The sequence below is a fragment of the Chelonia mydas genome, chromosome 13, assembly GCF_015237465.2.
Source record: "Chelonia mydas isolate rCheMyd1 chromosome 13, rCheMyd1.pri.v2, whole genome shotgun sequence".
Classification (NCBI taxonomy): Eukaryota; Metazoa; Chordata; order Testudines; family Cheloniidae; genus Chelonia; species Chelonia mydas.
The window spans coordinates 38111735-38133730 of NC_051253.2; the positions used below are offsets into that span (position 1 = coordinate 38111735).

The 21996-nt window shown below is 45.3% G+C and overlaps 1 protein-coding gene and 1 long non-coding RNA gene across 2 annotated transcripts; one reads left to right on the forward strand and one right to left on the reverse strand.

Annotated features, from left to right (window-relative positions):
* Positions 1-6076: 6076 nt before the first annotated feature.
* Positions 6077-7600, forward strand: LOC119563623 (olfactory receptor 6M1-like). The gene is given in 3 exon segments (XM_037877058.2): positions 6077-6258; positions 6260-6416; positions 6987-7600. Coding segments are annotated over 3 exon segments (951 nt in total). The 5' UTR covers positions 6077-6078.
* Positions 7601-21555: 13955 nt separating this feature from the next.
* On the reverse strand, positions 21556-21948 carry LOC122462806. Its single transcript, XR_006285614.1, has 2 exons — positions 21686-21948; positions 21556-21595 (listed from the first exon to the last, which is right to left on the reverse strand). It is a non-coding gene; the product is annotated as an uncharacterized LOC122462806 (long non-coding RNA).
* Between the last annotated feature and the right edge of the window lie 48 nt (positions 21949-21996).

Consider the following 21996-nt stretch of genomic DNA (forward strand, 5'->3'; position numbering starts at 1 on the left):
TCTAACTCACTTAAGCACTTTTCAAACTTTTTACTCTAGCCTCCTTAAGAACCTGATATTTAAAGGTCTTTATGGGGCTAAAGATGCAGTTAGAGACCTAGTGGGGTTTCCACCAAGGTGTCTAACTCCCATTGAAATAAGTGAGGGCCAGGGGTTAGGGGCCTAGTGTGATTTTTCAAAGGTGTCTATCTGCACATTTAGGTGCCTAAATAGATTTTAAAATCTGCCCCTAAATTCACATTGGGCATCTAAATAAGCAAATGTCTTCAGAATTGCTTGAGCACAAAACGATTCTTGTGTAAATCCACAGAAGCTGGTGGAGTCAATTATACGTCTAAATGAAGATTTGGCACCTGGATGTTCAAAGTGCTGTAAGGCATTTAGGCACCTAATTCTCACTGACTTTCAGTGGGACTTGGGTGCATAAGTCCCCTAGGCTCCTTTGGAAAAATATCAGCCCTAGGGTGTGATTTTTTTCAAAGCTGCATATGGTGATAATTGATCAAGCACCTCTAATTAATTTTAATGGCAATTGTGCTTCCAAATTAAGTCAAAATCTTAATTCTTGGCACCAACGTCTGAAAGTCCTTGCCAGAATGTCCTGGTTTTGCATAAACTAAACTTAAAAAAAGGAAGAAAAATGCTGACCTGAAAAGATTTCTGAAAGGGAAAACCAGAGAATAATTGAATTATATTGCAGATTTGGGATATACTCCTTTAACAGCTCAGATACACCTTTGTGGAGAATGATTTGGGTACCAGTTTTCTCAGTGAATATTCCTGTTTGCTTGCCTTTTAATAGGCTGGTTTGTTACTGGATTTGCATAGACCACTTCAATTAAGTTTCAAGCACCCTCCGAACTATAAATACAAGCCAGTAAGGACTGTCAGTGTAGGAGTAAAAAGAATCCAGTGAACACGGAAAGTAAGGGGGCGAATGGGATTCACTATCAAACTCTAGGCTTGTGGGGTGGTCAAAAACCCGTTGACTTCAGGAGCGGTCTGTCTGCTGTGGGAAGACTGCAGGGCTAGGAGAGGAAGTGGTCAATGCGAGGGGGTTTCCTCGGTGTGAATTCTGCCGCAGAACAAAAGCAGGTGTGAATTGTATCGGTGTGAAATAGAGCAGCCCTATCCTCTTTTCTAGTCCCTGGTGTCCATTTACAGCCAGCAGAAATGTCAATGGATATGTAAAGGTTCACACATGCTCCTTTCGTATCTCTCTGCTGCAGAGAGGGGGAAAAAATAGCTTAATAACAAGCTATGTACGGGGATACTGTGATTGAGCTTTGAATTCAGATGAATCCTGTCTTGGTTTGGGATCTACCCTAGGGCTTGGGAGATGGGGAATGTGTTCCCTGTTCAACCCCCAACTCTGTGACCCTGGGGCTCTGTGCCGCAGTTTCCCCATTTATAAAATGGGGATAGTAGAATTGCCCTACTTCCCAAGGGTGTTGAGAAGCTAAATGCATTAACGGCTGTGCGGTGCTCAGACACTACAGTGATGCAGGACAGATAAATATCCCAGACTGCAAAAGCCCCTTAGAACAGTAACTCTCTATAGCGTCAGGTTTCAGAGCAGTAGCCGTGTTAGTGTGTATCCGCAAAAACAATGAGGAGTCCTTGTGGCACCTTAGAGACTAACACATTTATTTGGGAATAAGCTTTTGTGAGCTAGAGCCCACTTCATCAGATGCATGAAGTGAAAAATACAGGAGCAGGTATAAATACATGAAAGGATGGAGGTTGCTTTACCAAGTGTGAGGTCAGTCTAACGAGATAAATCAATTAACAGTAGGATACCAAGGGAGGAAAAATAACTTTTGAAGTGGTAAGAGAGTGACCCATTACAGACAGTTGACAAGAAGGTGTGAGTAACAGTAGAGGGAAATTAGTATTGGGGAAATTAAGTTTAGGTTTTGTAATGACCTAACCACTCCCAGTCTTTATTCAGGCCTAATCTGACGGTATCCAGTTTGCAAATTAATTCCAGTTCTGCAGCTTCATGTTGGAGTCTGTTTCTGAATTTTTTTGTTGAAGAATTGCTACTTTCAGGTCTGTTATTGAGTGACCAGCAATGCCAGCGATGCCCCTCTGCCATGTACATTGGCCAAACCGGACAGTCTCTACGCAAAATTAAAATCTGACATCAGGAATCATAACATTCAAAACCATTCAAAAACCAGGAGGAGAACACTTCAGTCTCTCTGGTCACTCAATAACAGGTGCTTTAAGGTAGTGCAGTTTGACTCCCTTACAAATCCCAACCTCTGCACTCCTCTTACTACTACTTCTAGATCTTCTCCCTTCTGGGCTCTTCCTCTGATGTCACCTACCACCACCAGGCTCCATGGTCCAGGCTCCCCACTTCCTGGCTTCTTGCCCCAGTCTCTTAGCCCAGCCAGTCCCAGTTTACTCCCTGAACCCCAGATTCTCATCAGAGGTGTTTTCCCTCCTCACCGAACACTATCCCCATTCCCCACTGGCTCCCAGTCCCAGACTCTTTGTCCAGTCAGTCCCAGACCCCCACAGCCCTATAGTGATAGGAGCCATGCAGAGTAGGAAACTGAGGGACAGAGACATGTAAATAACTTATCACACAGCAAGTCAGGCAGAGCTGAGAAGAGAAACCAGGTATCTTGGTCTCCATTCCATTGGGTCCTACATGCTCACCAGCTGTACCTGTGGTAACTGCGTGGAGATGATAAAGGTCCCATGACAAGGCTTTGAGATGCTGAGATGTTGGGCATTTTTTCCTGTTTCGGACAGAACAAATAGCTACATATGGGAAAACTTTTGCTTCTGATTTTGAGAGGCATAGAGAGAGTCAAAACCCCAGAAAGGCTCTTCCATCCCAAACACAAAATCTTTATTGTAAGTGAAGAAAGAAATGAGGCCCCTCTGTTTTTATGGGTTCTGCTGTGCCCTGAACAGCAGGCAGCCTGTGGGCGCTGATTGAGGGGCATCTGCAGGTCTATGGGGAAGGGGAAGCACTGGGCTGGGATAGCAAAAGGGGTCAGGAGACAAAGGCTTCGGTAGAGATGTGTGTGATGTGGGAGCCCAGGGCTGCAATGAGAGTGAGGCTGTGGGAGAGAAAAGGTGGATGAGGTCGTATCTTTTATTCCACCAACTTCTGTTGGTGAGAGAGACAAGCTTTCAAGCCATAAGGACCTCTTGTTCAGCTCTCTGGAAGGGTGGTCGTGGGTCTGTAATGAGGGGCATCAGCAGAGCTGGGTTTGTGTGACGTCAGGATTTGAATAGAAGGGGGCTGCTGATCAGGACTGAGGAGCATCAGGAATTGGGGATGGTGGAGAATCCCTGAGGATTCAACAGAACTGTTTGGTTTGTGAGCCTAGGATTTGACTAGGTGGAGCCTGAGGGTTGAAGGGTAACAGCGGAGGGGAGGCTGGAGAAAGGTGTCCAGCGCTGGAATAGGAAGGGGCTGTGGTGATGGTTCATGACTGAGAGATATTAACAGAGCTCTGTGTGGGGAAGCAAGCGCTTGTGCCAATGGAGCAGAAAGGCATCTTCAGCTGGGGCAAACTTTACCTGTTTCAAAGACAGTTTACTGTTTTTCCTTGAGAGAGCCGAGACCAGACTTTGCAACCTAAATAGTTTCTGCAAGTTCATCCCAGGTGATATTCTTAAGTTACTTAATTGTGTCCCAAGGGAAAGCAAAGCCTTGAAATAAGCAGTGAAGAAATTGTTATGTTTATAATGCAAGAAGAAACATGAAAGGTACAGAAGGAAGGGTGGGGTAGAGGTCTGGAAGTAGCAAATCAGAATTCCTAAATTTAAGTTGTGTGCTTGACTCGAGTCCAGAGAAAGAATATTTTAAAAGGTAGATGTTACTATTCCACAAATGCTGGATGTATCAACATAGAATAGGGAAGTTCAGACTAGAGCTCTGTATATCTATCTTCTTCTGTTTGTACATCTCACATCCTCAACTCTATCTCTCCGTCTCCAGCCCGGCTTGTCTGCCTTTCTATGCTCATGAAGAAAGTGTTTTGTATTTTCTGCAGAAGTTAATAAGTACTACTGTTTCTCATCATCAGTTGTCAATCAACTTAACATACAAAGTAATGATCTAAATAAACTTCATATTGTTCTTTGTTTGAAGGTAGGTGCCTTGTCCGCCTCCGGGCAACTTCAAATTTAGAATTCAAATGTTGGCTCTAACTCAGCGCACTGATATTTTCAATGAAACCAGCTGGAAAATGGAATTTCTCAGACCTTCTTAAAGAGGAAAAATTGGTGTAATCTCTACATGGATTCACTGTGTGAGTATATCTGACCTGCTATGATTGGTTTTCAGATCTTATGATGGTGTCGCCTGCTTTTGAAATCAAAGGGGATCTATCTAGTGATTCCAAAGGGAGTCTGCCCACTAATATCTACAGACCTGACATCAGATGTGTCATGAGCTATCCAAACATGAACAATTTCATATTGTGCTCTGTTGGCCTGATTTACTAATGTATCGGTCCAGCTTTCCACTCATGTGAGCACATTAACATAGAGGTTGGCATTTATTTTTATCTTTTGGATAACAGTTTATTCACACACACAAAATGTCAAACAAGTTTTTGTGAATTTGGGTCAAATATCAAAAGTCGTTTGGGACAAAAAAAAATTAAAAAATCAAAATGGTTCATTCTGATATTTCCAAAATAAGATGTTTTGACATTTAGTTTGAAATGATGTTTCCTTTTGAAATTAAGCAAGATTTGTTTTCAGCAGATTAAAAAGTGTAAAAAGCACCCAAAAAGTGTCACAAAATGAAATCAAAAGAAGATGACAAAGAAAAATCATTTGGGGTCAAGGAAATTGCTCAACTTGAAAAGATTATTTTTTTTGTGGGAGAAACTCTCCTTGCTCCCTCAATAACAAAAACAATTTTGGTTCACCCAAAACTTTATTTAACTAAGACTTTTTTGTCTCAGCTAATGAAGTAATAAAATTCAAAATTTGTGGAGGTCTACATTGAAATCAAATTCATATGAATCTGAAAATGGAGCAACTCACTGGTGAATCAGACTTTCCATTTGATTATGTATTTTCTGCTGTTCTATTTCAAGAAGCAGTTTATTTGTAAAGTCCATTTTCTCAAAATGTTACATAATACACTTCACCACCCCAGTAAGAAAACATACATGTAATATATACATCTACATATACATATTTGAGAGAGAGAGAGAGAACCTGCTACTTAAGAGAATTTAAGAAAGAAACTTAAGAGAAACCTGAACCTGCAAATGTTAGTCAGGTGATTTTCATGTATACGCTGCTCAGCTAGTTCTGAGCACCCACACATCTTTCCTGGCCTGTTTTTTGAGTGTTCGTAACACTCCAACATGAAAATATCCCATGGGATGAAACTTCTGAACTGTATTTTTTGTTTAAAAACTTTTTCATAGGATGTGGGAATTTGAGGAAATTCCATTTTCAAAAGAATTAAGAGTTAAGAAAGCTGGCAGTGATTAAAAAGTCAAGAGCTCAATTCCTAGCTGAGAGGCAGATTTGGTAAATCATTCATTTATTTGTGTGCACGTGAGTAACTAAAAATGTGTTTGTGTGTGGTTGACGTCCACGGATTAAAGACGTCATGAGCTGAAATTGCAGCAAACGAGATTTCGGTTGGACAGGAGGAAACGCTTCCCAATGTTAAGGGTAGTTAAGCACTAGAACAAATGACCGAACAAGGCGGTGGAATCTCTGTCTTTGCAGGTGTCTATGAACAGGTTACACAAGCACCTGTCATTGATGATCTGCGTAGCACTTAGTCCCACAGCAGTGCAGGGGACTGGACTAGCTGACCTACTGAGGTCCCTGCCCCGCCTAGATTTCTATCATTCTATATCTTTGTGAAGGTTTTTTCCCTAGATCTTCAATCATTTTTGAGATTTAAAGCTGAGACTTACAAAGCCACATTTCAGATCCAGACAAACAGTTCCCATTAATTTTAATTTTATGTATAAAATGAATTTCCCCCTAGACATGTTATTTCAACTACCTGAAATGTTTTTCTCTAGGTCCCTCACCTTTCATATCCATCCTCCCACAGGACCTACACTGCTCATGAATCCTCTCAATCAAACTGTGGGGTTAGCGTTCATTCTGCTGGCTTTTCCGGTCACCTCAGAACTGCAGATATTCCTCTTTGTGGTCCTGCTGCTGCTTTTCCTGCTCACCCTCGTGGGGAATATGCTCATCATTTCCGTCATATGGTTCCATTATCGCCTGCACACTGCCATGTATTTTCTTCCTCAGCAACTTGTCCTTCCTGGACATCTTGTTCACCTCGGTGATTTCCCCTACAATGCTGGTCAGCCTCCTTTCAGAGAGGAAGACCATCTCCATCACTGCTTGTCTGGCCCAGACCTTCTTCTTCATCTTGCTGAGCACAGTGGAGTTTGTCCTACTATAGATACAGTATACTATAGATAGACCTCTATCATATCCCCCCTTAGTCTCCTCTTTTCCAAGCTGAAGAGGCTAAGACTTTTCAGCTTGGAAAAGAGGAGACTAAGGGGGGATATGATAGAGGTCTATAAAATCTTGAGTGGTGTGAGAAAGTGAATAAGGAAAAGTTATTTACTTGTTCCCATAATATAAGAACTAGGGGCCACCAAATGAAATAAATGGGGAGCAGGTTTAAAACAAATAAAAGGAAGTTCTTCTTCACTCAGTGCACAGTCAACCTGGGGAACTCCTTGTCTGAGGAGGTTGTGAAGGCTAGGCCTATAACGGTTTAAAAGGGATAAATTCATGGAGGTTAAGTCCATTAATGACTATTAGCCAGGATGGGTAAGGAATGGTGTCCCTAGCCTGTGTTTGTCAGAGGGTGGAGACGGATGGCAGGAGAGAAATCATTTGATACCTCTTAGGTTCACTCCCTCTGGGGCACCTGGCATTGGCCACTGTTGGCGGACAGGATACCGGGCTCGATGGACCTTTGGTCTGACCCAGTATAGCCGTTTTTATGTTCTTACTGAAGGTGATGTCCTTCAAAAGATATGTAGCCATCTTCAAGCCCTTATGCTACACAGTCATTATGAATGGCAGGGTGTGCTCCAGGCTTCTCCTTAGCTGTTGGATGGTAGCTTCTCTATCCATGCTTGGTCCAACCATAGTGTACACCAGGCTACCTTTCTGCAGCCAAGAACTAGACCATTTATTTGGTCTTATCAACCCTCTGCGAAAAGCTGCCTGTGTCGACACCAGCTACCTCGAAATGCTAGACTTCGTTCTCTCCTCCATTGTATCACGGAGCTCCTTAACGTTGACCATAGTGTCCTACGCCCACATCATAGCCACTATCCTCAGGATCCCCTCCGTCCAAGGGCGCAAAAAAGCCTTTTCCACTTGTGTCTCTCACCTCATCGTAGTAACCCTTGCCTACGGGAGTTCCGTTTTTGTGCATGTCCGACCGCAGCACAACCAATCCTTGGATTCTGAAAAAGGAGCTTCTCTGCTCACTGAGGTGGTGATACCCCTGTTGAACCCTTTCATCTACAGCCTCAGGAACAATAGAGTTAAGGAGGTCTTGAGAGATGCTGTAGTGAGGCTTATGGGTTGCTCAAAGAAGGTCAGTCCTTGAAACTATTCATTTTAAAAAGAGATAAAATGGTATATAAAGTCCAGGTAGGTCTGAATTAAATTGCCCTGTTTTCAAGCATGACCCAGGCCCTTGCAGGAAAAGCTACAAAGGAATTTAGGGGCTAGATAACATGAGATTTAGGCACCTAAGTCCAATATTTAGGCCCCAAAGAGCTGCTCAAAACCTCTACTCCACTGCCACCTAAACCTGGACTCACCTGAATTCCCTGGGTGCCTAAATTCCTGATGATGAAGTCTCCAGGGTGTTTAAGTTTCTGTCCATGGGCATGTGCAAAACTGCCTACATTCTGCTGTAGCTACACTGCTCACCGCCTAAACCCCAGTGAGGTTCTCAGGGCGTGTCTACATTACCTGCTGGATCGAGGGGCAGCGATCGATCCAGCGGGGGTCGATTTATCCTGTCTAGACTAGACACGATAAATTGACCACCGAGCACTCTCCCGTTGACTCTGATACTCCACCACGGCGAGAGGCACAGGCGGAGTCGATGGGAGAGCGTCAGCTATCGACTTACCGCAGTGAAGACACTGTGGTGAGTAGATCTAAGTACGTCGACTTCAGCTATGTTATTCACGTAGCTGAAGTTGCGTAACTTAGATCCGTCCACCCCCCCAAGTGTAGACCAGACCTCAAACTAGTTGCCTTTCATATTTCCTCTTTGTGCCTTCCTACATCTTTAGGTGCATAAATACCATTGAAAATCTGGCCCTAAGTCTCCTTTTGCCTCAGTTCCCCATCTGTACAAAGAGAAGAGTCCTTCCTTACTTCATAGTGACCACAAATACATTACACATTGAGAGAGGCTGAGATTCTGTGGTAGTGGGGGGTCAGATAAGTACCTTGGATAGGTTCTCAGCTTGGGACCACCCTATCACCTAGTCTGAACTCCTGCATTTCTAGACTTGGCAGAATTGGAATTTTTTAATCTTTTTATAATTTTGATGGTTAATATCAATGTTCTTATTGTCACTTTTTTAAAACTTTGACTTTTAAAATTTTCACAGTTGGGGGAAATGATAGTGTAGGGGGGTCAGAGAATATTTTTTTTTAAGGATTGTAGACTTTAAGATTCAAAAACTTGAAGCTTTTTTAAACGTTTAAAGCACAAATTGTCCACATCTCGTGTCAAAATGTACAAAGCAAATATCTTGACATCAAAATCTGTTCTCAAACAGCATTTTTCTTACTGTGCTTATCTGTAAATGTGGATTATTAGTGATGGAATTTTTTTTTCATTTATATAGTGAAATTCACATTCATTTACATTTATCCATAAAACTTAAAGCTCTCCATATCTATGTATATTACAGGCCACCACAACCACCCAGTGCCCATGCACTAAACTCAGCACCCAGAACTAGACCAAAGTAGTACAGATCAGAGGAGGCTGGACTGTTACTTGTCACAGGAAGAGAAAAGGAGAGGCTGAGGTGCACCAATGCTTCTCAAATGGCTGGGGACTGATTAAATTAGACTTACCTCGGTGATCTTGGCAAGTGATCCATACCCCTTGTTGCAAAGGAAGGAGAAAACCCCCACGATCTCTGCCAATCTAATTGGGGTGAACATTCCTTCCCGATGCCGCATACGACTCCAGCTGTGCCCATAAAGATAGAAAAAAAGCAGGGTCATGGCTGTGAGGGCCTGCGTGGAAATAGATGAATCCTCCCTGCCTGGCGTGACGTTCCTACCTCCCTTGGAAATCTCACCATTATCCACCTTTGAAAACGACCCTTATTCACTCGGTGTCTCGGTTGCACATCTTAAATGCTGGGATAACGATACTTTCCTAACCGCAGGGAGATACTGTTAGGACCAGCTCATGATTTTGGCGCTCTGATACATTGTGATGCAGGCTATAGGAACAGTATTGCCGACACTTGGGCAGGTCCTGTGTTATCTCTGTTTCAGAATGTTTCATTTTGTTATTTTTGCATTTGCAGTTGGTGTGTAAACATCTGGCATTGGGGATTCCTTTCTCTCCTGTCCGGTTGTAGAGCACATTGTAGTACTGTTGTCAGCACCTTTGTGCTGTACCCGTGGTGTGAGTGCCACTTGAAGAAATCACATGCTTCTCCTGGGAGGCAGGTAATTTCTCACGGGGTGGCTAAGCTCTGTAGAGTCTATGAACAATCCAGCAATCGCTTTGCAGGTGGTGTATGGTTTGACCACTGCTTTCCATGATGACCAGATTTGTCTCGTGGTTACCTGGGAAATCCAGTCTCCCTCCCGCTTCTCATCCTTAATAAATAAATGATTGTATCATGCTGATCAAAATTGTTTGTGTTACCATCTGCTTCCCCTGTCTGTGAGGACTGGAAGGGACCTCGATAGGCCATCTAGTCCAGTCCCCTGCACTGAAGCAGGACTATATATTATTTAGACGCTCCCTGACAAGTGTTTGTCTAATATGTTATTGAAAACCTCCAGTGCCAGAGAATCCACAAGCTCCCAAGGTAACTTGTTCCATTGCTTAACTACCCTGACAGTGAGGAAGATTTTCCTAATGCCCAATCCGAAACCTGTCTTTTTAAAATTTAACCACACTACTTCATTTCCTGTCCTCAGGTGCTTTAAGAGAAGAATTTAGCACCTTCCTCTTTATAACCTTTTACATACTTGAAGACTATTATCATGTTCCCTCTCAGACTACCCTTCTCCGCCACTAAACAAACCCAGCTTTTGAAATCTTTCCTCATAGGTCAGGCTTTTATAGACTTTTAATGGAATTATAGAACTGGAAGGGACCTCTAGACGGTTATCTACTCCAGTTCCCCTGCACTCGAGGCAGGACTATGTATTATCTAGATCATTCCTGACAGGTGTTTGTCTAACCTGCCTTTTAAAAATCTCCAATGATGGAGATTCCACAACCTCCCTCGGCAATTTATTCCAGTGCTTAACCACCCTGACAGTTAGGAATTTTTTCCTAATGTCCAACCTAAACCGCCCTTGCTGCAATTTAAGCCCATTGTTTTTTGTCCTATCCTTAGAGGTTAAGAACAATTCTTCTCCCTACTCCTTGTATCAACCTTTTATGTACTTGAAAACTGTTATCATGTCCCCTCTCAGTCTTCTCTTTTCCAGACTAAACAAACCCAGTTTTTTCAATCTTCCCTCCTAGGTCATGTTTTCTAGACCTTTAATCATTTGTGTCACTCTTCTCTGGAATTCTCTCCAATTTGTCCACATCCTTCCTGAAACGTAGCACCCAGAACTGGACACAATACTCTAGTTGAGGCCTAATCAGCACAGAGTAAAGGGGAAAAATTACTTCTCGTCTCTTGCTTACCACACTCCCTGCTAATACATCCCAGAAGGAGGTTTGCTTTTTCTGTAACAGCGTTACACTGTTAACTCATATTTAGCTTGTGGTCCACTATGACCCCAGATCCCTTTCGGCAAGTACTCCTTCCTAGGCCAGTCATTTCCTATTTTGTATGTGTGCAACTGATTGTTCCTTCGTAAGTGGAGTACTTTGCATTTGTCTTTATTGAATTTCATCCTATTTACTTCAGTCCATTTCTCCAGTTTGTCCAGATCATTTTGAATTTTAATCCTATCCTCCAAAGCACTTGCAACCCCTCCCAGCTTGGTATCGTTCGCAAATTTTACAAGTGTATTCTCTATGCCATTATCTAAATCATTGATGAAGATATTGACCAGAACCAGACCCTGAACTGATCCCTGCGGGACCCCACCTGTTATGCCCTTCCAGCATGACTGAACCACGGATAACTACTCTCTGGGAACAATTTTCCAACCAGTTTTGCACCCACCTTCTAGTAGCTCCATCTAGGTTGCATTTCCCTAATCTTTTTGTGTTGTTGTTGCTCTCTTCTGGACTTTCTCCAATTTGTTCACATCTTTCCCAAAGTGCAGTGCCCAGAACTGGACACGCTACGCCACGGGACCTCTGATTTGAGGATCCACTGATTGGTCCAACTACGCCATTTAAGCCAGGAGGAGGAAGAGAAAGTTTGTCCAAGCAATGAGGTGGTTTCCTGTTGTGGTTGCATTGGACCTTGCTGGTGCCTGCACCCAGCCCTGCTCCTGATTCCTGCTCCTCCCTTACCCCCACATTCCTTCCTGTTCCCAGCCTGCTTCTGCTCAGTGCTTGATCCTGTCTCTCCTCCTGCCCGTACGCCTCGCCTCCATTCCTCGGTGACCAGACCTGGCCTCTGACTTCCGACCCTGTCTCCAGCTTCACCCTTGGCTCTGGCATTGGGCAGCTGACCTCAGCTCTGACCCTCATTTCCATTCCTGATTCTGCATCTATCTTGACCCCTGGCTCAGGTAATTGGCAGTTAACCCTGCTACTGACCCTTGGCTTCATTCCTCACCTTGGATGCCAGCTCTGCCCCCTACACCTGACTCCTGTTTTGACTATGAGGCCAGCTGCCTACATGCCGGTCCATAACACCTGACTTTTTTGGAATTTAATGGAACTTAAGTGCTTAAGATGCTTAGATGCCTTTCATAATCCCACTTGGTGCCTTCGTACATCTTTAGGTGCCTAAATATCTTTAACAATCTGGCACTCAGCTCCCTTGTGCCCCAGCTCCCTGTTTGTAAAATGGGTAGGGGGTATTGTGAGGATAAGTACATTAGCCGTGGCGAGGTGGTCAGATACTGTGGTGCGGGTGGGGGGAGAGAGAAACCCTCTGGACAGACCCTCCACTAGTGTGTACTGATTAACACCTGCAGGAGTTCTGTGCTGTAAATCCCCAGCAAGCGGAGCCCCAGGGAATTACTCAGTGCTTCTACTGAGGCGTCCCAGGGCAAAGAGGCACTGAAAAGGGGATGCCACGCTACTGAGAGTCACTTAGAACTGAGGACAGAGACAGCCACTTAAATTCCAGGTGAGGGAGAGCAATTCTGAGACCGAGACTACAAGTAAACAGTCAGCGTTGACATAGTCCCTGGTTGCAAAAACCCTGGCCTTGCGATCTCTCTCTCTTTGATTTAAAGGCAGAAAGAGTCACTGGACATTTCAACACTTCAAGCAAATCCGAAGATCACTCATCCGACGGAGAAGGGATTGTAGAACTGTCTTGAAAGTAGGAAGTTAGCTGTTAGGAGCGGGAGTAGAAGAGGAGTGAGGTGTAATGTTAGAGAGAGAGACAGACCTGCCAGGGAGATATCAGTTCATCTGATATTTCGACTGTACCGATTGTCTCAGAATTCCAGACCTGGATTGACAGTGGGTAACTCTCGTGCATTCCTGTATCAAAGAGGGAAGAGTTACTAATGCCAGGTCATAACATCTACCTGACAGAACCTTGGCAGTGTGAGTGAATTTGTAACTGTTGTATTTTGTTAGCTCAGTTTATAACTTTACTCTGTTTTATTTAAAACAATGAATTTATGGATCTGAGTGGAGTTAAATTCACATCAGCTGAGGAAACGACCTGTAGCAATTAATACTCAGATCTATCAAAAGATGATTCAAAAGCATGTGCAAATTCATCCCTCTGTATTTCAAGAGAAGTAAATACCAAAATTACTTACAATGTCTGAAACACTAATAAAGGAAATTCTGATTAGGATCCTATTTAATATCACAAGCAGCCGTGTCGTACAGTCCCACTCATCCATTAAGCCAGCTCTCTCTTAATTAGTTTTAAGACTTAAGTGTAACTGAGAGAGCAGGACAAATTTATGAGGGGTTTGTATGATGGGGTTGGTTGTGATGGTGGGGGAGCAGGGCTCAGTAGCCCTGTGGGTCCCTTCCCATTTATGTATTGAGTTCATGGTCATGCTTCAGGATTTCAGCTGGTCACTTGGGGGGGTCAGGAACGGATTACTCTCCACCTCACTCATGTGCTGCAGGGAAAATGGATGATGAAGTACAAAGTCAAGTTACTTGAGGAGTAACAAAAGATTTGGAGGGGGAAGAGCATCAGATTTTTATTTTTACAATAGTGCCCAGGGCCCCCCACCAAAACAGAGACCCCGTTTGTGTAAAGTGCTGTGGCACCCTTCGGAAGAACCTGCAGTGAGGAGTTTAGGGAGCCTTGTCAAAGGCATGAATGGGAGCTAAGCAGCCAGTTCACATGGATGTTTAATTTCAATGCACTTTGGGCCTTTGAAATTCTCCCCCTGAAAATTTAAGGTTAGGGTTTGCAAGGAAGCCGAAGGTAGCTAGGTGCCCAAATCCAGTAATTGGACTGAGTGCCTAACTCCCTTTGGCCCTTTGAAAAATCTACCCTAAAGAGACAAGACAGACAAGTACATACCTTTTTAAGCACCAATTTTAGCAGTGGTTGAGATTTTCGAAACATCAGAAAGGAGATAGGCCAGCAAATTCCATTGCACTGAAGATGAAACTAATAAGCAGCGGGTTTCATACCAAAGAAGAGGAAATACTTTCTCATGCAATGCACAGCTAACCTGTGGAACTCATTTCCATGGGATGGTTTGATAGCCAAAACTATAATATGGTGAAAAATGGATAAATTCATGGATAAGTTCATCAGCTTTTAGCTGAAACGCTCAGGGATGCAACCCCATGCTGGCTACCTGAAGCTGGAAGTGGAAGACAGGGATAAAGCACTGCAAATTGCCCTGTTAGGTTCACTCCCCCTGAAGCTCTGGTATAGGCCACTGTCTGACAGGATACTGGGCAATGCGGACCGTGGTCTGAACCATAATGGCAGCTCTTATGTTCAATAGGATCTGGGTTTCTCACTCTGTTGGGGTTTGTCTACACAGGGATAACCCGCTGCTGGCCTGGGTCAGCTGGCTGGGGCCAAGCGGCGAAAAATGGCTGTTTAGACATTCAGGCTTGGGCTTGGGCTGGGCCTGAGCTTTGGGACCCTGTGAGGTTGGAGGATCTCCAGCCTGAATATCAACACAGAAATTTTTAGTCTCTTGTCCCAGCCAGCTGACCCAGGCAAGGCACAGTCGTGCCACAGAGCTTTTATCCCCCTGGATACGGACCTTTAGACTCCTCTGGAAATGCTAAGCAGAGTGCTTTGCTGAATCAGGGCCTTTATCTCAACCCTTCAAGGTGCTCCAAATTCTTCCACTTGAAGGATCAGGACTTGGTCAAAGGAAAGATGCAAGAGGGGAAGGACACAAAGTAAGGGGTAGGTCTGGGGAGTAGGAAGAAGAGGTAAGAATAATCTCAACATGTCTGTCTGTCCATTCCTTACTGAAGCGGAATCCTTCTATTGAAAAAGGGCAAATAATTAGAGCTGGCCCAAAACTTTCCATCAAAACTTTAAGAGCATTGGGCTTTTGGCTAAACGAAGATGTTTGCAGAAAGTGTCTGCTTTCCTCAAAATTAATTAAACCTTTTCATTGACGGGAAGTGAAATTTTCAGCAGAAAATTTCAATAAAAAGAGATGAAATTTTCAGCGGGAGAGAAAGCATTCTCGCATTAGCCCACGAATGGTGTTTTATCCAGTGCTGTCATTAAGAGATGGGCCTGCATCTAGGACAGGTGTCATTCTGAGCTGCAGTTAGGCCTTTCCCTGGCCCCTCCTAAAGTGGGCCACGGCTGCCATCTGGTGGAGAGATGACCTGGAATCTCCCACTAGGAGTTTTTGAGTGAACAAGGGTACGTTCTCCGACCCTGTGTTCACTCTCATCTGGCACAGTAATATAACAGCTGTGTCCTCTGGCTTCCGCCCATTCATTTGCAAGAACAACAGGTTCTGGGTGTTGTCTCTGGAGATGGTGCATCCAATGAAGTGAGCTGTAGCTCACGAAAGCTTATGCTCAAATAAATTGGTTAGTCTCTAAGGTGCCACAAGTACTCCTTTTCTTTTTGCGCCCTTTAACCGAGTCTGTGTAGTATGGGTGTCACCAGCCCCGTTTGTAATTGAAGACACCCATTTCAGTCCTTTCCCCGTAGACCTCCGTGCCCAGTGCATACCGTGGCTAGTCAAGTGTCTGGCTACACGTACACAGGAGATTTTTGCAGAGTCTCCTGGTTTTTTAACTTCTGCTCCGGACTGGATTAACTGGATTTGAGAGAAGAGACACCTGGAAATAAACAAATATTAAAGATCTAGGCCATGATTCAGCAAAACACGTTCTTCAGTTATCTGGAGAATCAACGATTCCTTTTGGCTGCATTTCTTTCCTTCTTTTATCCCAGGTGCCTCTGAAGTTCTTACCTGAGAAGCTGCCAGCAGGGAAATAAAAATGAACACAAATATTTATTGAATCAGAAACCTACCGGAACAGACGAAGGAATACAGCACAAAGTAAGTTACTCGGGGTGTGCCGGAGAAGGAGAAATTCTCTGGCTCTTAAAAAAGAGTTGCCCTCCTTAATTGCATGAGGCCTGAGGCAGTTCAAAAGCCTTTAAAGCCAGGCAGCAAACAAAGGGATAGGAGAGAGGGAAGAGGAGGTAACAATAGGGTAGGTTCCAGATGACTTGGGTTAAGATTTCCAAAACTGCCTTTCTTCCTCATATAAACCAGGCATCTAAATGCCTTAGGTGGCTTTGAAAATCTCAGCCAGAATTAAACTAAAACGGGGGGGGGGGAACCGAACTGGTTTCAAGACTGAGCTTGATAAACTTATGTGGAGGGGGATGGTATGATGAGTGGGCACATCGACAACTGCTGGTAGCAAATATCCCAAGCCAGTGATGGGACACTAGGTGGGGAGGGCTCTGAGTTACTACAGAGAACTCTTTCCCAGTGTCTGGCTGGTGGGTCTTGCCCACATGCTCAAGGTCCAACTGACTGATATTTGGGGTTGGGAAGGAATTTACTGCTACTTCCCCCTGTCAGAGCCTTTCCTTGCCGGGTTTAGCTACACAGACAGTGAGTGTGGAGGCAGCCTATGTATTTCAGACCATGTCTCCAATTTGTCAAGTCATTCAATTCTAATCCTGGTCTCTGAAGTGCTTGCAACCCCTCCCAGATTGGTATAAGCTGCAAACTTTATAAGTGTACTCTCTCTGCCATTATCCAAGTCATTTATGGAGCTATTGAATAGAAGTAGACCCAGGACAGATCCTGTGGGACCCTTCTCCGTATTCCCTCCCAGCTTGACTGTGAACATTGATAACTACTCTCTGAGAACATTTTCTAACGTTGTGCACCTACCTTATAATAGGATCATCAGTCTATATTTCCCTGGTTTGCTGATGAGAAGGCTATCTGAGACTGTATGAAATGTCTGACTAAAGTTGAGATATACCACATCTACTGTTCTTGTCCCCAGCCCCCATCCCCTCATCTTGTTACCCTGTCAAAGGAGGATATGAGGTGGGTTTTGTACGGGGAGACTTTGGCAAACCAAAAAGTGCCTGAAACCACTATGGCTTATTGCTAAAAGCAGCCAAGTCAGCAGGCTGTAAATTGGCATTCAGCACTCTCAGTTTGACCAAGGCAGGAGCGGAGGGGGGAGTTTTGTGCCACAGAGAGGGCAGCTTGACCCCGTGTCCTTCCTGATAAGAATTGTGTTGAAGTTGCTATACATGCATCTTAGAAGAGCAGAATGTGCCTCAGGAATGTCTATTGGGGCCTCAAGGCTGCAAACTCTGGAAAAACCCACACCTGGTTAATTGATAATCAGAAGGAACCTCTTGCTTGACCATTGAAACTGCTTACTTAACAAGTTTGCTTAAGGGACATGTCATTCTATTACTAAGGTATAAATAAGGGGGGAAAGTTTTTATTTACTGACAGCACCTCACACAGAGTAAAAGTTACCAAGATTTTGGGTTGAAAGAAAGGGTAACAGGTTTGACGTGATTTGTTTTTACAAATCCATGTTGACTGTTAGTTGTCACCTATCTTCTAGGTGCTTGCAAATTGATTATTTGCTCCATTCTTTCGGGTACAGAAGTTAAGTTAGTGGTTTATAATTCCTGGTTGCCTTATCTGCTTTTTATTGATAGGTATCACTTGCCCTCTTCCAGTCCTCTGGGATCTCTCCTGTCCTCCGAGAGTTCTCAAAAATATTCTTTAATCGCTAAGATCTCTTTGGCCAGTCCTTAAGTATTCTCTGGTGTATTTCATCTGGCCCTGCTGACTTGAGGACGTCTACTTGTCTAATAATTCTTAACTTGTTGTTTCCCTATTTTAGCCTCAGACCTACCCCATTTACACTGATGTTCACTGTTAGTCCTCTGATTAATGCTAACCTCTTTGGAGAAAACCTGAACAAAAATGACATTTAATATTTGGCAATTGCTGCATTTCTTGTGACTGTGTTTCCCTCCTCACTGACAGTGGTCCTTCCCTGTCCTTCATCTTCCTTTGCTTCTAAAGTATTTGTAAAATGTTTTCTTGTTACCCTAAATACTTCAATGGTTGTGATGCTCAGACACTACAGTAATGGGGACAATATAAAAACCTAAGATAGCTTGAGGGCTAGAGCTCAAACATGGCTCATAAAGAAAAAAGATATGCAAATGCATATCCTTAATGCCCTGCCTAAGTCATTTAATAGTCTGCACCTGCATGGCTAGGACACAAGGAGGGGTTCGGGCAGCTAATGCCGGACACCATGAGCACTTTATCCAGCATCAACAGCATATTTTGGCTGAATTGTCTCTTCAGTCTAGAGGCCTTTAAAGGAATTATCATTTCTGACATTTTCTGGAGATATTGGGGAATATTGTGCTTTATGGGCCTGATGCAAAGTTCACTAAAGGCAAGGGGAGGACTTCCATTGGTCTGAGTGGGGTTTGGAGCAGGGCCTACTGGAAAGTTGATTGACATTTTTGAAGGGGACTTAGGTAATGGGGTATCTAATTCCCCTTGACTTTACCCTTTGAAAATTCCAGATGTGATTCATGATATTCTCCCTGCAGGAGCTCTGTCAGAGGTCCAGCTGGTGGAGTCTGGAGGGATGTGAAAAAGCCCGGAGACTCTCCTCTCTCCTGCAAAGCCTCCGGCTTCTTCATCAGCAGCAACTGGCGGATTGGATCCATCATGTTCCTGGGAAGGGACTGGAGTGGGTCTCCAGCATAGATAGTGCAGGTACCCCATATTACCTGGACTCAGGGAAAGGGCAATTCACCATCTCCAGAGATGCCTCAGGTAACTGGTGCATTTGCACATCAGCAGCCTGAAACCTGAAGATGCGGTGTGTATCCTTGTGCTAGAGATATGGGATCCACAGTGATTCACTTCATTACAATACCTAATGGGATCCTGCGCTGGAGAAAGTCACTAAAGAAAGTGAAATACTCTGACTGCCTTCTGCTTCAGTCACAGAGTACAAGAAATTCAGAGAATCCTAGAAAGGTAGGGCTGGAAAGGGACTTCAAGAGGTCAGCGACCGACCCCCCTGCCTGAGGCAGGATTAGATATACCTAGACCACCCTGGTTCTTCATCTGTTCTTAAAAACCTCCAGTGATGGGGATTTCACAACCTCCCTAGGTAACCGGTTCCAATGCTGATAGTTAAATATGCTTATCCTTAGAAAGTCCTCTCCCCCACCCCCCATATCTAACCTAAATCTCGCTTAGATGGATTTTGCATTTCTTTATTTTCTAAAAGACACAGAATCATAGAGGATAGTTGCTCGTGACGGAGAATCCACCATGACTCTTGATCAGTTGTTCCAATGGTTAATTCACCTCAATGTCTTTTTAAAAAACACCTTCTTTCCAGCTGGACATTGTCTAGCTTCAGCTTCCAGCATCGGATCCTGTTGTACCTTTGTCTGCCAGACTGAAGAGCCCGTTATCAAATTTCTCTTCCCCACCTAGGATCTACAACAGGCACCAGTGTAAAGACTCCTTGTTTATTTCCCCAGCCATGGGACGGAAGTAATCTAGTTGTTGGGGACACTGGGCATGGCCACTAGGTAACTGGAGGGGATGGAAGACCATGAGTGTCGATTAAGGCCCCTCACACTAGGCCGAAGTGACTTTGCCCCCCCCCCCCCCCCCCCCACCCCCCCCCCCCCCCCCCCCCCCCCCCCCCCCCCGCCTGAAAGCACTCGCAGCAGTTATGCTAAAATCTGCAACAATATGTTGCAAAATCAAACTGCCTAAAATTAAACAAGGCCAAACAGGGCAAATATGGCAAAACAATGCTAAACAAAGCAGCTTTATATTAATAATTTAATAAATAATACAAAAAACAAAAAAAAAATAGCTGGTAACTAAATTAGCTGGCTATATAAATACTTAAGGCAGATTGCTATTAAATAAATATACTAAAAAAAAAATGTATAAAAGCCTGTGTAACTTCCTGCTCTGGGTGCAGGATTTGAGATTCTATTCTCCCTGTACCTTGTTGCAGCTGCAAATAAACTTTTCTGCTTCTCCACCCCGTTGTGATTATTGGGTGACGCACACTGGGCAACGAACCCCTGCTGTTGTTCGCCTCTGGCACTGGGTGCCGGCAACAGCTTTTGGCGTAACTGGGTGGGCGACGAGGCTGCTATTTAGCCTTGCCCGGACCCCTCCTGGAGGTCGAAGATTGCGGCGAAAACCGACGCCCAGCGCGCACCGGTGAGTTCATCGGGGCCTCGGAGGAGACGCGATTTGATCGACCCCGGAGGGCACAATGGTGCAATGCACTCATATAGTGGAGAAGCAGCTGTGGGTGACGGTGAGGAACCGGTCACTTGGACATAGGGGAGGAGCAGCTGGTACAAAATTTAAAATTCTATTCTCCTTATACCTTCTTTAAAGCTTCAAATAAACTTTTCCACTTCTCCACTCCGTTATAATTATTAAATAACACACACCAGGCAACAAACCCCTGCTATTGCTTCCTCTGGCACTAAGTGCCGGCAACATAGTTGCTATGTCTTGAGTCTAGGTATGAATATTCCTGGGGTCTTTCCCACACACACAGGGATGGGACCCGGGAGAGCCAACGTGCCAGGTCTCGAGCGGAGAGCGACTCAGAGCTGGACTCACTCCGGATTGGAGTTCACAGATGGAGCGAGGGATCTGCACCGCAGCCCAGCGGGGCTCTGGGCAGGAAGGGGAGACACATTGCCCAGGAACCGAGAGTGGTACCGGGCGGTGCCCCTGGGCTTCAGGCGGTCATTTTCAGATGCAGCAGGTTGTTGGGATTGTCTCTGGAGATGGTGAATCTCACTCAGTGGGAGCTGCTCTGTGACCCTCGTGCCACCACGGGCCTCTGCTTCTCCCTCGGCAGCCGCCTCCCCCGAGCGACCCCATGAAACCCCACCGTGTCCTGTCCACAGCCCTTAGCCACGTGACTGTCCCCAATGCCCGGCGGGCCAGCGCTGGGCTGAGTGATGCCATCGGGGCTGAGGGGCGGGGCCTTTTATCTCCATGGTGACTCTGTGACATGGGGGCACTTTATTGTGGGCAGGATCCTGAGCTGCACCGTTTACACCAGGGCTGTGATTTCCAGCTGTCGAATGGATGGAAAAAATGCTCGAGTCTCTTTGGACAGTCCCGGCGGTGCCACATCCCCAGGCGCAGCGGAGCGGGGTTTATTCCGGCGCCGGGTGATCTCTGCCCCCAGCCCCGCCCGGACCCTGCATGGCCCATTTCCACACCCGGCCTCCATCTCTGGGGTAGGGAAATGGGCCATTCAGAGTCCGGGAACGGAAGGGTTAAAACTGGCGGGAGGTTGTGTTCCGTTCCCCCGGGTGCCGGGTCTCCTGCCCGAGCCCGAAGCGGGGGGTGTCGCTGCTGCCCCCGCGCGGCCGCCGGGAGAAGGGCGATTCCGCGCCTGGGTTTTTGTACGATCACAAACCGGTTTGGTTCACTGTGTCTCCGCACAGTAATAGCGGGCGGTGTCCTCGGGCTTCAGGCCGGTCATTTGCAGATACAGCTCACTCTTGGAGTATCCCTGGAGATGGTGAATCGCCCTTTCACTGAATCGAGGTAGTAGTACTACCCCCAGTGCTGCTGATATAAGCGACCCATTCCAGTCCCTTCCCGGGAGCCTGGCGGACCCAGCATAGTAGCTGCTGAAGTGAACCCGGAGGCTTTGCAGGAGAGGCGGAGAGAGTCTCCGGGCTTTCACCCCCTCCGGACTCCACCAGCGTCTGGGACCGGACACCTGGAATAAAGACAGGCCATTAATATCGGTATAAAAACAGAGAACACAATATTCTTCGAACTCTGCCAGGTCTTCAGAGGAGGAAAATACCTTCCAAAGCTGCTAGAGCGACAATGACAAGGAGCAAAAATCCCATTTTCCCGGGTGCTGGAGGGGAAAGTTCTCAGGGGACTGGCTGGTGACTGCACAGACCCAGGGGGCTGCGGATTGTGTCTCCGGGTGCAGCCTGGGCAGAGGGAGGCAGAGATTTAAAGAGGAAACTGTCTCCCTCATTTGCATGCCCCGCTTTATAAGAGACACACACTCCTGCTGCCAGTGATCGGATTGACTCGCCCTCGGGCTCCGGCTGCAGGAGTCAGACTGTCCCGTCCTGTGTGTCTGTGCAGCGCACAGGGCGCTGG